The sequence below is a fragment of the Balaenoptera ricei genome, chromosome 9, assembly GCF_028023285.1.
Source record: "Balaenoptera ricei isolate mBalRic1 chromosome 9, mBalRic1.hap2, whole genome shotgun sequence".
In the NCBI taxonomy this organism is placed as follows: domain Eukaryota; kingdom Metazoa; phylum Chordata; class Mammalia; order Artiodactyla; family Balaenopteridae; genus Balaenoptera; species Balaenoptera ricei.
In genome coordinates this window covers 8045409-8061760 of record NC_082647.1, presented here as the reverse complement: position 1 = coordinate 8061760, position 16352 = coordinate 8045409, and the positions used below count along the sequence as shown (strand labels likewise).

Genomic DNA, 16352 nt, shown 5'->3' with positions numbered 1-16352 from the left:
TATAACAAAGTGAATCAGTTATACATATACATATGTTCCCATATCTCTTCCCTCTTGCGTCTCCCTCCCTCCCACCCTCCCTATCCCACCCCTCTAGGTGGTTACAAAGCACAGAGCTGACCTCCCTGTGCTATGCAGCTGCTTCCCACTAGCTATCTATTTTATGTTTGGTAGTGTATATATGTCCATGCCACTCTCTCACTTCATCCCAGCTTACCCTTCCCCCTCCCCGTATCCTCAAGTCCATTCTCTAGTAGGTCCTGCAGCCTTTTTTGACAGCTATTCCAGTGTCGTAGCATCTTAAAGATCAAGATTTTCTTCTGTGGGAACTAAAAATTATTATTATTAACCCAATTCAGCTTGAGTGTTAATAAAATAGTAAATTCTTAAACTTCTCTGGGCAATGCTCTGTTGATTTAAAAGATGGGTGGGAAAAAAATGTTAGGATTTTCCCTTTCAGAGATTATTTCTGAAGAAAGAAGCCAAATATCAGACAAAGATTCAGCATGAAGATGTTCATCATAGTTTATAATGTTATTTGTGAAAATAAGAATTGGAAAGGACCTAGAAGTTAAATTTTAAGAAAATGGTTAGTAAAAGAGGGAATCACCATTTTATGGAATATCGTGTATCCATTAAGAATAATATTTATGAAGAGTAATTAATGACATGGAAAAAATTTTTATGTAATATTATATGAAACCAAAAAAAGGCATGATACAGCCTTGACTGTACAATATCAGTTTAGCTCTGTAGAAAAGATGGATAGGGAAAAAAAAAGCAATAATGTGAGCACAAAGTATCTTTGTTTGGGTAGTTGATTTGTTTCTCCTGGGTAATACTCTTCTACACATGTCAAATGCTCTCAGTGATCGTGTCACCGTTCTCATCAGAAAAAAACAGTTAAATCAGGAAGTGAGGAAGTAGAAAAGTGTACACCCCTGCTCTCTGGAAGGTCACGTGTTAAGTTTCTTTCTCCTGCATCAGATTAAATAGCCATTTAATGCACTGATGTTCTCCACTCTCATGCCCCAACCTCTCCTCAGTGGGCAGGGAGGATGGTTCTCACCTCTAGCTGGTCAGGAATGTCAGGAACACGCCTCGGTAGATGCTGTATCGTCTGCTTCTCAAGCCACTGCCGCGTTAAAATCTGGTCCCAATTCTATCCAGTAACTCACACCCCAAGCCTGCACCGGCCCCTGCGAGCACTCACGCATGTGTCTGTGGGCCTTTGTCACGCGCAGGGGTTTTGACTAATCGTTTCCATACTAATGGCTACCGTGTAAGGCTGCCCGAAGCTGTGCTAAGGGTTTCACATGCATTAATTCCCAAGAGCACACACTCTGTAAGGTAGAGTCCATTCTTACCCTCTTCCTGCAGGTGGTAGGCTGGAGTGCAGAGAGATTCAGTGATTTGCACACTCAGCTGGTGATGGCACAACTGGGGTTCCTGAACCCAGGTGTCTGATGCTGGACCCGGAGTTCTCCACTGCCCTGCTTAGAGACCTCTAGAACACTCGGTGCATTTGCAAAGCATGGACAGTCAGTTTCTCTCTAATTATTGCAAGGCCGTCCTCAATTGCTAATGAAAATTTGGCTTTTTCATACTCCAAATGCTGCATTTTTTATGAATTGAGATTTAAAGCTAGAAAAATTTGAGGAACTCATTCAGGGAAAACAATAAGAACTAAGCCAAAGTGTCATTAAAATAAAATAAAAAGCTTTAACTAAGTGCCCCGGCATCTCGTAAACTTAACATATTGGAAGCTGTATTGTCCTCGCCGCTCCCAGAACCAGGCCCCGCTTGTTCTGACGGTGCTACCGCTTCTCAGACGCCGGAACCCGCAGCCTGGCCTCATTCATGAGCGCTCCGACCTTCCGCCTCTTGTGGGCCATCCAGCCTGACCAGTCCTGTGCGTCCTATGCCCACCATGTCCGTCCAGAGTATCCCCTCCTTTGCTTCCCCACTGCTGCTCTCCTGGCAGAGGTCTCCTGATTCAGTGCCTCCCGACATTGCTCCTGGCGTGGCACACATAGAACGTTATCTTTGAATGGCACCTGGGCAGATGCACGAGGTTGTACTTGGGAGGCCCCCCGCCCAGGGGCTCCAGCAGCCCTTACCTCCACAGATCTGCCGAGGCCTGAGGGTAGCCGGGCTCCTGGCACGCCGTGACCCCACCGTGGGGCAGCAGTGCACCTCAGCACGCCCCTGGGATGCTCTGTCCCGACCGTCTCTCTGCCTCCAGTCACCCGAACCTTGCCCAGCCCAGCCAGAGTAGGTCTTCCTTCACACACAGTGTCGCTGTCATACAGCCAGGAGGGCCTCCTTCCCCAGGAGCAGGAGGACAGATCCCGAGTCCCAGCACCTTCCAATCAGGACCCTCCAGCCTCTTGAGTGAGAGCTCGGAGTGCAGAACCGGAACGTATGGGTTTGAATTCTGCTTCTACGTTTGCAGATTGTGGGATCTGGGGCAGTCGTGGCTCCGTCTCATCATCTGTTACAAAGTGTCTCCCTCAGAGCAGTGCTGTGAAAGTCAAGTGAGTTAGTAAGTGTAACACATTACACACACACACACACACACACACACACACTGTATGTGTGTGTGCTAGCGGTTATTATCCAGAGCCCATGATTTAATCTACATTTTGCCTCATAGTGAGGCAGAGTAAACAGGAGGTCCTGTTTACGATAGGTCCTGTATCCTGTTTACGATAAGGACCTCCTCCCTACTCTTCCTTCTCCAGGAACTCTTTACTCCTCACGCGCCCCAAGGACGTCTGCCCTGCTGCCTGCTGTGTGCCCTTATCTGGAAAAGCTCCATCTTCCTCTGTAGCTTAATACCCACCTTTCACTCTAGACCCAGATCAAGTCTCACCTCCTTTCAATGACGTCTCCTTACTTTAAACTCCTATTACACTTACTTTCAATGTCATTTGTTTGGCTTTTAGTGCACTGTATTGTTATCCATCTTTGTTATAAATATGCCCTGCCTTCCCAGTGAGATGAAAGGCCCCCACACTACATCTCCTGCCTGCAATAGGTGCTCTGTAATTGTTTGCTGATGGTAATGATGATGACAAGGAGAGAATAAATCTGTTAAGCACATTATTTGCTGCAGCCAATGAAAGAGTAGTCCCTTATAACTGCTTTAATTCACCCGGGAGATGAACATGAGATGCAAGAAGTGAAGTATCTCTCCATCTTAATAATATTTTATTTTAATGAACAAATATTAGTATTCTCCTTCCCGTCATTTAGTAGTTCTCTTGTGCTATTGTTTGAAAGGAATAAATATATCATTTAAATTTTATTATTCAAGAATATTGCCATTACTGTTTATAGATGTTCACTATATATAAATTTTAAGGTCCAACTCATCTTTTTCCTCAAAGCAAATCATTTCCATTGCCATTAAGTGAAGCAATTAGAGAAGTCAGAAAAGAGAAAAAATAACGAAAACAACTTAATACTGATTTTAATGAGCTGGAGAACATAAAGGGGCCAATGACGAAGAGACAGTAGGGAGAAAAATGTCCAGAGTTTTTTTTTTGGTTTTTTTTTTGGCATAATTACCAGTTCCTCCGACTCCCAGCCTCAAAGGCAGAGCCCTCTCTTACTTCTCTTCGCATCCCCAGATCCAGGCACGGCCTGGCCCATACCGTACAGGGGCTGGGGATGGGTGTCTGTATTAGAAGTGGACTCCACACTTACAGCCAGCCAGGCAGTCCACCTCTAGACCTTGAAAACTTGGGTTCAACAGGGGCACTAAATAAGTATGTTCTAAAGGAATTAAGTTTTAAATGATGAATGAATACAGCTGTGTATTTAAGAAAACTGGCTGTGATCATACAAGGTCAGAGCACCAGAAGTAAAGTGAAGAATAAAAACTCAAGACAATCGACTTGTTTTTTCTACCTGTAGCCAAACAACTGCCTAATCATCTCCTTCACTGCCAAACACTAGATTGTTTTTAATGCTATTAGAATAAAGAAAAAATAGGGTAAATCACTGAGGGGTGGGGAGAGAAGTAGCTCAGGAAACGGGAGCAACATATTCAAAGGTCCTGAGGCAGGAAGAATTGTATTTCCTAGGAAATAAGAGAAGTCCTAGGTAGCTTGAATGTAAAAAGTAAGAGGGTAAATGGCATCTTTTAAAATAAAGTAACTGGCAAGCTGTGATCAGATGGGACATCATAAGCTATGTTAAGAATGTATGTCTTTATCCTATAAGCAGCTGGAAAGTTTGAAGAGTTTTAAGTGAACCAGACTAGTCAGTTATGCATCTTGAAAAGATTTCTCTGCTAAGAAAACATGGGAAGGAAGAAAGCACAGAGGCAAGGAGACCATCATCCATTCACTCAATGAGTAGTTATCCAGCACCTACCATGTATCAGGCATTGTTCTAGACGTTGGGAATTAAGTCATAAAGAACATAAACAAAAATTCTTACTCTCATGGAGTTTACATTTTAGCAGAAGACCAGCAGTAAACATATTAAGTACAGTATGTAGTATGTTGTATGGTAAGAACTCTCATGGGGAAAAAAATAAGGCAGAAAAGGGAGAGCCTGGCCAAGGGAAAGGAGTGGGTAAATTCTGCTTCTAATAAGGAAGTCACAGAAATAATCACAGAGAAGACAATATTTGAGCAGGACCTAAAGGGAGTGAGGGGTCAGCCATGCAGATAATGGGGAAATGAGCATCCTAGGCAGAAGAACCAGCAGGTGCCAAGGCCCTGAGGCAGGAACATGCCGGCATCTGGGGAGACAACAAAGAGGCCAGTGTGTTCGGGTGAGGAGTGAGAAAGGAGGAGAATAATGAGAGGTTATGTCACAGATGAGGCGGAAGATCACAGAGGGCCTGGTGAGCCGTTAGGAAGACGTCGATTTTTACTCTGAGTGAGACAGGAGGCCGTGGGAGGGTTCTGATCAGAGGACCGCTCTGACTGCCGTGTGGAGAGACCAGGTATGTGAGGGGCGGAGGCCACGCTGGGCTGAGGGAACGTGAGGGAAGGGCAGTAGTTGGTATGGAGGCTAGTACAGTAATCCAGACAAAAGACGAGGGTGGCTTGGTCCAGGGATAGAAATGGAGGTGATGAGAGCAGTAAGATTCAGGGTGTGTTTTAAAGACTGAGCCAAGAAGCTTTGCTGATATATCACACGTGTAATGTAGTAGCAAGAGGGGAATCAGGGCTTTTAGGCAGGAATAGCTGGAAGGATAAAGTGGCCGTTAACTGAAATGTGGAAATTGTGATGGAATAGTTTTTGGAGGGGAAGATCAAGAGTTTGGTTTCACGTATGTTGTGTCTGAGGTCCCAGTGAGACACCTCCATTAATGGATTAGTAGTAAGAGAGCACAGAAAGAGGGGACTCGCCTGAGAGTGAAATGGGGTCAAGAGTGATCACTTTTAAAGGAGGGACTGATTTGGATCACGTGATCCAGGCAGAAGCCGATGCAGGTGAAGCTCAGGTGGTGGTGGCCGTCAGGTCACTGATAGGGAGTGGCCAGCACAGGGGCCCTGAGTCAGGCCAGGAGCTCTGCGTGCAGGGGCGGGCTCCTATGGGAACCATACCAGGGCATTCTAGGTGCCAGTGGAGGCCCTGTGGTTGTGGAGATGGGGGAGAGTGGGTGAACTTAGACCCATTCAGGAGACGAAAGTCAACAGTGCTTGGTTGAAACGCTATAAGGCAAAGGAATCTAGGATCAAGTGCCAAGAGAAAACTCAGAAATAGTGAAGCCTTGCCAGATTTGTTCAGAAAGGAAAAATAGGAAATGCAAGTAATTCATGATTGTTCTTTCAATTCCAGGAACGTAGTTCAATACTTTAAATGGCACATGTAACACTAAATAAGAAAGGGCAGCATTCAGAAACTACTGCATTTATTTACGTACACATAAGGACATGAGAATTACCGACAAGGAGGTGTTGCCAAATATTTAGAGTAGTTACCTCTGGATGGTGGAGTTTCCAGTGACTTTCTTTCTTTTTTTCTGTTCACTTTTTAAGTTTTAATTATCATGTTCTATTTCACAACTTAGAATATCAGTTTTGTTCCTCTGGAAGGAAAATGAAAAAGGCAACAAAGAATCTTTGAGGTGCTTTACAGTTGGCCAAACTCTTGCTAAATTACTGGCTCCATTTTTAAGCTCTGAGACGTCAAAAGCTGTTAACACCAAGATTCCAATTTGAGTAAAAAATGAGATAAAAAGTCGATGCCTTTAAAAATCATAACTAAGAAATAAAAGCTACGTTTGCTGTGCAGATTAATTAAAAGCAGGATCTAGAATATTATATTAGTCTTTTTGAATATTGCTTGTCATTATTGGGAAGAAACAAGAAAGAGAAAAAAGAATAATTTGTCGAGGCAAAGTGAACTGCAGCTGAGAGGCAATGAGGACGCATCTTTTCACCTTTGATTTGCACTTGGATTGATGAGCTCGCTAACCTAGAATGAAAGCCATTGCTTCGTTTTCTTGGTCTCAGTGAAGCCACCCAAAATCCCATGCATGTATTTATCTTCTGTAAATTATGTTTATTCTTAATATTGTATGTTCATGATTCCTTTATATGCTGAGTGTCACACTTGGCCGATGGCATGAGACCATCCCAGCATCCTGCATTTATTTTTTATTTCACAGAGTATTTTGTGGGGCCTGTAGGCGTCTCCATGGTCCTATATCATGTGTGTTCTCATTCTGCCATCCCAGGCGCAATCCCGGCTTGGACTGTTTATACCATTTGCTGCTTCAACTTGGAGATGATGGTCACTGACGGCTTGTTGTTGGTAGATTGTCAACATGTGTGTGCCTGGTGCTGTGAGCCTTTATGGATTGGTGTGCCTCTGAGCTAGTGACTCAGAATTCAGAACGGCAGTGATATTGATGGACGTTGAAGCTGAGTTTAATGGAATTAGCCTCAAGGGGTGGGGGAAGTGACATTAAAATGAAATCTAGAGTGGAGAAATGACTGAGTTTCTTTTCTTTTCTCTATGTAGGAAGCTTACAGATCCAGTACAGCCTGGGTGGCACCAGGGAGCCATATAATATTGACGTGGACCACAGGAGCATGGCCAATGGGCAGCCCCACAGCGTTAATGTCACCCGTCACGAGAGGACCATCACTCTCAAGGTACACATGTGTTACTCATCAATCGGATGTGATGCCGGGTTGCAATCTCTGTCCTCTGTCATGCTTGGCTATTGGTTTTGATTGGTTTTGTTTTGGGCAGTTAGGGCAGGTGGAAGAGATGCTTCTGATACTTTCTCCTACAAACTTCTAACCTGTGAAGTAGAAAGATATCCAGTTCCTATAGGAAGGACAGTGACGGAGTTGATGGAGAAGAGATTTCTTGGGAGAAGGTAGAATAAATGTTTACCCTGTGCGTTCTTTGTAGCTTTCCTGCTTGTAGCCCTGCACATCTATCAGTCTACTGCTTTTATCCGTTGCAGCGTCTTTTTTCTCCATGGTCTCAGATGTCTGAAGCTTATCGCGTTTCCCGGCAAGGGTTACTTTGGTTTATCTGACCTGCTTCCTTCACGACTCCAATGCAATGTGAATAACTATTTTCTTTTCTTCTGTGGATGCTTTGCCTTAAAAATCCTCAGTACACAAACCTTGCCCAGCATCTCAGACTCTGGTTGTAGGCTTTCCGTACACAAAGGGACAGTTTTATTGTGACACTCAAACTTTATTTCAGGTTCATGGAGTGTCCCTACCCCCACGACCGATTTTTACAATGAAGAGACCAGCCTGGGAGACACCATGAATAAAACATGGCATGGGGAGGTCTCCCTGGGAGCTAAGGCAAAGATCAAGGCTGGAACTGTCACTGCATTCTCTAGAAGGAGTTCAAAATAGATACCTGTCAGGAAGAAGAACAGCAGGGGGACGCTGTTTTGTCAGTCAAGTGGAATGTCATTTGGCAGGGGTTCAGCAGCCTCTCCGACCTCATTCGGACTCGGATTCGGCTGGTAACTGTGGGAAGTTCAGGTTGCAAAGGAAAGGCATAAGCCCCGTCTCTTCGTGAGCACTGGTGGATGTCAAATTCATAACTTGATATGGACTTTACGCTTGGCCTTTAGCAGTAAATGCTAGAGAGCATTTTCAGGAGAGGCCTTTCCTAAGAAAATGACAACCTGCAGTTACAGCCTATTGCGCAATCAATCAAATAGGGCATAAATAAGGTTCTCTCAGAGTGATGGACAGTCGCTGAGTCTAGCGCAGTGCCTGTCACGTGTTAGGTGCTGCAAATTACTTACGGAGTAAACCACACCCATCTTCCACCATAACTCAAGTTTGATTCAGAAAAGCCAGCAAGTCCAGGATTAGTATGGTGATTTATACCATTACAGGAAAGGGGTGGTTTTATACCATTTTATCAACATTGTGTTTACTGGCTTTTGATTAGAGGCATTCTCTTGTTTTAAAGTGCGCCGTCTGTCACCTCTCTTAAAGAAAGTGATTATCTTGCCATTTCACCATTGCAAAATAATATTAAAAGTTGAAAAGAGCTCAGCAATCAGCTTGAAGGACAGTGTCAAGGAAGGGAGCTGTTTCAGCTGCGGAATTTTGCAAGGTTAATCTCACTCTCTCCAAGAAAACGCGTCGTGTGTGGGGACTGAGCCCTGTGGCTTGAGGAACCACATGCAGAGCCGAGGGTGGGGTGAGTGGGAGAAGAGAGTCCAGGTGATAGGCTAAATAATTCCATTTCCTGGTGCATTTCCCCAGATGAGAGTCTGGAGTAAAGAAGGTCAAGAAGGCCTCCCTTCTGCCAAATTCCACCAACTGGGGAATCTTTGGAAGGAAGCAGCAGCTCTTTAAGAACAAATATCAGCTTCATCAGAGCTGCTGTCTGCTACAGTAAATTAGAGATTACCCTGAAGAAGGGGAGACGGATGGACTATTTTGAGGCCTTGGGGCTCTTGAGGAAAGGCTGAGAAATCCAGACAGTGGAGGAGCCAGAGGCCTGCAGAGTCCAGGGGACCGAAGCGGGGCTGGGGAGAAGCGGCTTCTATTGTTCAGGGTTCTTCTGATCACAAAGGACAGAAAACCAGTTCAGAATTCATTTGTAGAGAAAATTCCTAGGCTAGGTTATAGAATTTAAGAAAGGGAAAACCAAAATTTTGAAAGAATCCAGGGGACCTGGAGGATTAAAACAAAGCCTAGGCCACGACCGAGTGCCTCTCTCTCTCCCTCCCTCCCTCCCTCCCTCCCCCTTCTTCCCCCTCTCCGTCCCTCCCTCCCTCCCTCCCTCCGTCTTCTCTGCTTGTCACCTGCCTCTAGAGGACTGGACAATTCCTCTTGCAGGTGGCTTCACCTTCCACACATCATGGGACACAGACACTGAAGTCGGCTCACATCTTCCCAGTTTTGCTGGGACCAGAAGCAAGGTCCTAGTTTCTTGGTTCTCATTTTAAAATCCGGAGAAGGTCTCTGATTGACCTGGCTGGGGTCACACACTCACCCTGTCGTGAGGAGAGGGGAACAATGACTGATAGCCCCTAATCAAACCTCATGATCAGCGTGGGGAATTGGGGAGAGTCCTCCAAGGAACAGGACTACAGTTCCAGGAAAAGGAAACACGATGGGTATGAAAAACTTGGGCTGCGCAATGCTTTGAGGTAAAGGAGAAGAGAGAAGTGGGAAGCATTCTAAAAGGCATGGAACTAATTCGGCCATAGGAATTGTACCCAGGGCGCTGGAAAGCCCTGTCCCCCACCTCCTCCTTCTGTCATACCATGGGATGCAATTGCGCTGAGATTTCTGGACATGGTTAGAAAGCAGATGCCTCAACCCACTTGAATGCAGCCTGGGAAGCCTTCATGGTCTGGGGTGCACTGGTCTTTGTCAGCCCGGCCTCTCCAGTCCAGCCCAGATGGAAAACAAATGTAGACATGGTGGAGGAAGAAAAGATATGGTGCCTGCTTCCAAACAAGCAGGTCGGGCCGACTCCCTGCTCCCATGACCTGCTTTCTTGCAGGCAGGGAAGACTGTAGAGTGTGGACGTAATTCCAAGGGCACCTTTAGAACTCAAAAAAAACACTCTAATTTTTTTTTTCCTGGAAACAATCTACAAATCAATCCATCTTGAGAACTTCTACAACCTCAAGAATGTATGGAGAAAGATATAATAAAATGTTAATCGTGATTATTTGTGTGTAAAAGGATTATAAATGACTTCATTTCCTCTAGAGTTTTCTATATTTCCTCATTTTTTAATTACAAGTGTATGTTGCATTTTTATAATCGAACAAAAATGTAAAACACACATATATCCTCAACCCATTCTAATAGCCCCCAGTTACAATAAAATATAATGACAAATATATTTAAATAATTTCAAATTAAAATGTACTTCTAATCAAAGAACAAAAATAAGGCTAACTCAAAGATGAGTTTAAAAGTGCTATGGAATGTCGACAGATGAATGGATAAAGAAGATGTGGCACATATATACAGTGGAATATTACTCAGCCATAAAAAGGAACAAAATTGAGTTATTTGTAGTGAGGTGGAAGGACCTAGAGTCTGTCATACAGAGTGAAGTAAGTCAAAAGAGAAAAACAAATACCATATGCTAACACATATAAATGGAATCTAAAAAAATGGTATGATGAGCCTTGTGGCAGGACAGGAATGAAGACGCAGACGTAGAGAATGGACTTGAGGACACGGCAGGGGAAGGGAGGCTGTGATGTAGTGAGAGAGTAGCATGGACATATATACACTACCAAATGTAAAATAGATAGCTAGTGGGAAGCTGCTGCATCGCACAGGGAGATCAGCTTGATGCTTTGTGACCACCTAGAGGGGTGGGATAGGGAGGGAGGGAGGGAGGCTCAAGAGGGAGGGGATAGGGGGATATATGTATACATATAGCTGATTCACGTTGTTGTACAGCAGAAAACTAACACAACATTGTAAAGCAATTATATGCCAATAAAGATGTAAAAAAAAAAAAGTGCTATGGAATGATGCCTTTGGAATTAAGGTAAAATTCTATACATTTATATATGTGCAAACATCATATAATTTAGATGATGTTTGTCAGTGTTTACAGTGTTTTTAAAAGCAGGTTTGCTTTCCTAGCTGGGTTTGGCTAAAGCTAACATTAAATTAATTTGCATTCCTTGAGCACACACTGTCTGAAATGGTGCTGAGCACTTGAGGGAAATTGACCTTGGATGAAACATTCGCTGCCGAAAAACAAAGTGCCCAATGTCCACATAGAGAATGAAGAACCGACTCTCAGAGTTCTCAGATGCCAGCGCAAACCAGAGCCCAGGACAACCCTCAAGTTGCATCATTTATGGAAACTCACAGTTGCACCCGTGATAAAGCTAAAGGCTTAATGCCAAACGTATAACAAACCCCGAGCAGGCAGAGAGCACCCAAAAAATACTGTGATGAAAAACTGTGCCAATTAGCGTGCATCTAAGAACTGAACATCACCATTACAAGGAATAATTTCAAAGCCTTGTGTTACAAATGCTTTCTTCTTACTTTCCTTCCTGCCTGCCGTCCCTGGCTTCTCCTGTCCTCCTTCTTTCCTTCCTTTTGTCCCAACCACATTGCACAGGGGATATAAGGTGGTTTACAGGGAGTACATAAAGCAAAATTGAGAGTTAAAGTAAGTCACAGAAAGTAGGGCCTCAAGACAATGGGGAAATGGAATACGGTTACCCAGGTCAGAAGGTCTTACCCACTTGTGTAAGTTTGGCTAGGAACTTCTTGGTGGCCAGAAGTCCACAACCCATAAGCATAAAATATACCAGTTCTTCTAGGGAAATGGAATTTTTCTTACTCTATCATTCTTTCCTTTTTTTTTATCTACCATGGATTCTATTTACTGGCGTAGCAAGCTGCCCGTGGCACGATCCACTTGGCAACATCACATGCATGATGGTAGCTCACGTTTATTGATGCTGTGATCCAGGCACTGTGCTAGCACTTGTCACACATTTTCTCATTGAGTCTTCACAAGAGGCTTACGAGGAATGCACCATTAGCATCCCCGTTTTAGAGATGTGGAAACTGACACTCAGAGTGTGATGTAGCTCACCCAAAATCAGGAAGCAGTGAGTAGCAAAAGCCTAGATGAACCTAGGTCTACCACACTGAAGTTTACACATGCTCTTAGCTGAATCACTTAGTAGAGAGATGTCTGGGAGGGTGACCATCAAATGTTAGAAGTGGATACCTCTGGCCAGTTAGAAATTGAGTGATGTTGTTGAAGTTATAAAATAGTTCAAAGATATGCAAAAGTACAGAGAATAGTAAAACATACACCTATGGACCCACCATCCAAACATTAAAAATTTTGGCATTTTGCTATATTTCTTCAGAGTTTTAAACATGCAGTGATAGTTTGAAGGCCCTCCATCCTCCTTGTTACATAGTGGGTACCGAGAGAGGTGGTACACAGGGCCTTCACCAGCGTTTCTGCAACAAATGTGTTTTTCACAAACCTGCTTGATGTAGCATTTCCTTGGGAAAGTCAAGTATAACTTAAAAGTGGATTTCAGCCCAAACAGTTCTGCAGGCAGTGGGGTAGAACAGGGTGATGGAAGATGAAGGGGACAAGGGCTGAGCTGATACAACTTTCTGATATTCTCACCTGATCCAAGGATAAAATTAGCTCAAAAAATGAATTAAGTACCTGTTCATTGAATAACTGTCAAATATTTAGGGGTTTTATGGAAGTTATACAATGGAGGATTCAGGGATATAGTCTCTGGCACAGATACTCCTAATCCATTTTCTCTAAAAATCAAAGGAACAGATGGTAAAGATGTATCATTTTGGCTTTCATCTAACTGGAGGGCCAGTTCAGTCCTTGCCAAGAAGAAGCTAACAGATTTCCTGCAAGTAAAATAAGGACTTTCTTAAATAATTCCAAGTCCTCAGAAACAAATGATGATCAGGTCCCCACATTTTTATAGCACAAAGAGCATGACTTCAATTGTTTTCATCAGGAATTTTCAAAACAAATGTTCCTCAGAGTCGGTGAATTACATCTCTTAAAATAAAGACCATCATTTCTTACCTGCTATTAATCAGAATTTCAACCGAATTGTATAACAGCAGTTGCATCAATTGCTAATTGAGCTGTATATTGAATATGAATCCTAAAAATGGTCAGAGGAAAGTGTTACCAACAATAGCAGCAAATGGTGAATGCTAAAGGCCAGGAATATAGAAAAAGACTAGGATAACACTAGGAGAACACCAGTTGCTGTAACAACCCTAAAATGTCAGTGGCTAAACCCAATGAAAGTCTGCCCTATATCAGATATATTTTTTAAAAAGGAAAGTCCTGTGTTCTGTAACAGTGATGAAATCATGCTGGGTAGACGCTCTGAGGACGTCCTGCTGCCACCCTTGGCCGTGGAATAGGCTAAATTCCTGTCCATTATTTGCATGGCTCTCCATGGCTCTCCTCTGAACTGAATGTTGGCGATAATGCATTCCTTGAAGCTGTGCAGCTTCCAGGGACCATTTCCTGCAGGTGTCAATTACACTGAGGGTTGTTTTACACTCACAAGCCTTTGTAGACCAGACCTGCAGTTTCTTTGCCAATACAGTTCCTTCAGAACCTGAGTTGGCTTCTGATCTGTCTGCTTCCGGTCAGTTTCATGTACCAGTAGATACGCCCTGCATTCTTCCCTAGACGTGGCTCTTGGACCGACATAATCATTTGCTTCCAAGGACCCTTGCCTCGCTCTCAAGGTCATGGCAGCTACCTTGAGGCCATCTGAGACAAGAAGCTTAGGTGGTTGTGGTAGGGTAAATACTCTTAATTTTAACCTCCTGCATGGCACTGAGCCAGTTTGCTGAGCTGAAAATCTTCATGTGCCTTCGTTGGTCAAAGCTTTTTACAGTTTTATTTCTTACTGTCTGGTGTGAGGCTCTAAAGTTTTGGACTTTTCTCTATTCCCTTTCACTGATGTTTGGAAACTGGCCAATTCTTTTCTGAACTCATCTCTTCCTTGACATAGGCAGCAGGAAACCACTGATATCCGTGGCCATTCTGGCTCTTTTGAAGCACTTTCCCTAAAGCCACAGGTCATAGGCACTTAGTCTGCCTTCCAGGTTATGTGCGGTGACAGATTTACAAAACATTTGCTTGTATACCATTGCTGTCTGTCTTTCCAGCCTCTAATATCCATACCACAGGACCAATGCTACAAATTTTAGGTTTCTCTTATGGCAGTACTCTGCTTCAAGATACTCATTTATGTTCATTGGGGCTACATTAGCTACTATAACAAAAAAGAAGTTTATAGATTGTGGTGATGTTTTCGTGGGTATATACTTAACTCCAGACTCATCAAGTTGAATACATTAATTAGATACAGTTATTTGTAGGTCAAAAATAAATAAAATAGATTGCAACAACAATGAAAAATTGTTGGAGGAATTTTATTAGCAGTAAAATGAAAAGTGATTCGATTATGGACTTATAGGGCAGCTATATATGTTAATTGACATGAAACATTGATGGGCAGGGTGGCACTACTTTTTGTATGTGGAGAAATGTTCAATTGTAAGGTGTTTCAAGTAACCGCCTCAAGCCAGGAGAAATTCTCTCTGTACTGGAAGGGCCTGAATAATCATGTTATGTGGTGCTCAAAATACTTTCATACGTATCCTCGTTTGACGTGCTCAACCTTATGAGTTGGGAACAGCAGGTACTATTAGCCCATTAAACAGCTGAGAAAACAGAGATTGAGGATGTCCAGGTGACTAATAAGGTCCCAGTGCTCACGAGAGGCAGACTCCTATCTAGAACCCATATAACCGGACCCCTCCTTCCGGGGCTGGTCACTGCTCACCCCATCGCCTCTTTGTCACCTTTGAGAGCCATTAAGAGACCCAGGCTCACCCCTGCCAGTTTGCCTTATAAACTTTTGAAAATTCTTAAGGGTTTTAAATAAAAGTAAGTCTTTTGGAGGGGTTAGTGTTTGAAGTCGATTAGGGTAGCAGTGGGAGATAGTAGCATGCTTGTCTGATAAACTCTTTTGACCTGTGTTGTGTTTAGAGACAGGAAAGTGCAGAGAGCAACCTAGGAGGTGATAAGATAGCCTTCCACGTGGCTCAGAGAATGCCACCTGCAGCTGGGAGGTGAAACGTGTACGCTAAAGGCTCTAGGAAAAGAGGTTGATAGAGCAAGCTTTTTAAAAATTGCTGGATTTGCTTATATAGATGATTTGGTTTAAATGGCTTTTCTCAAGAATATTAACAAAGATTCCAGGAATCCCACCTCAACCCAACACAGGAAAATCCTGTGAAGGCAATAATAATAACACTAATAAAGTAGTGGTAGTAGTAGTAGTAAAAGCAATCAATATTTCTTGAGTGTACTATGCACCAGTCTCTGTCTTAGTGCTTTACAGACTGTACTTTATGCAAATTACGCTCCTGTGAGATAAGTACCATTATTCCCATTTTACAGATGATGAAACAGAGACACAGAGAGGTCAGTAAGGGGTAGAGCTGAGGTACAAACCCAGGTCTGTCTGATTCCCAAGCCCAGACTCTAAACACTGTGATTTAACTGGTGTTTAAATTGACCGTGAATTAGGTGGTCTGGTCAGAGGCCATACAGGACCCTTCCTCAAATACATCCACCTACGTTAGAAAACTGAGTCAGCACAATTTCTACAAAGTGTTGTTAGATAACAAATGAAAGGTGTAGAAAAGTGCATGCAATATGACCTCAGTGTTAAAAAAACTAATGACATAGAGCCTTTAAAACAAACCACGAGTAGCGTGTATGTTAAACAAGAAACAAATATATAGCCTACTGCAGTTTTTGAAAAGGTATATTCATTTTTTTGAAATACCAAATTACATGATAGTCTCCTTAGAAAAAAATAACTGTATGTAATGGAGGGAAAACACTTTTTTTAAAAAGAAAAGCCCTATTCAGATTTGCTGGAGGTCATAAAATCGCAACTTCTCTAAGTGAAAAAAGAAGTAAGCAGTCCAACTTTCAGGCCAGTGTTTGTGCCACATAAAAGAGTTCCACATCAGTTTTCCTGGAAGCATGGACATAACCTCTGGTCCTTCCATCTGCACATCCTTCTTCCCTGTGCTGGCATGGGGCCTGGCCTGAAATTAGAAGCTGAGGCTCAGATGAATTATTTAAAAGTGTGGGCCTTTATTACCCTTGAACTTTCTGCCAATAACGAACAATACTAAAAAGTGTATAGCTGTAAACACAACTGAAAATTTTAATATCAGAGGTTGTTCAAGCCTTTATTTAAAAAAATAACACTGTTTGGAAGCATTAAATCTTTTTAGGGATGTCAGAACAAATAAAGGAAGTTGACCTCACTAGTCTAAGGTCCT

The 16352-nt window shown here is 43.0% G+C and overlaps 1 protein-coding gene across 2 annotated transcripts in view; it reads left to right on the top strand.

The window, feature by feature from the left end:
* Positions 1–16352, top strand: part of CNTNAP2 (contactin associated protein 2) — a 2085708-nt gene that overhangs the window by 1909781 nt on the left and 159575 nt on the right. For both annotated transcript variants that reach the window (XM_059933152.1, XM_059933153.1), the window contains one exon: positions 6994–7127. In XM_059933152.1, coding sequence (XP_059789135.1) covers positions 6994–7127 — 134 coding nt within the window. The remainder of the gene's footprint in view (positions 1–6993; positions 7128–16352) is intronic.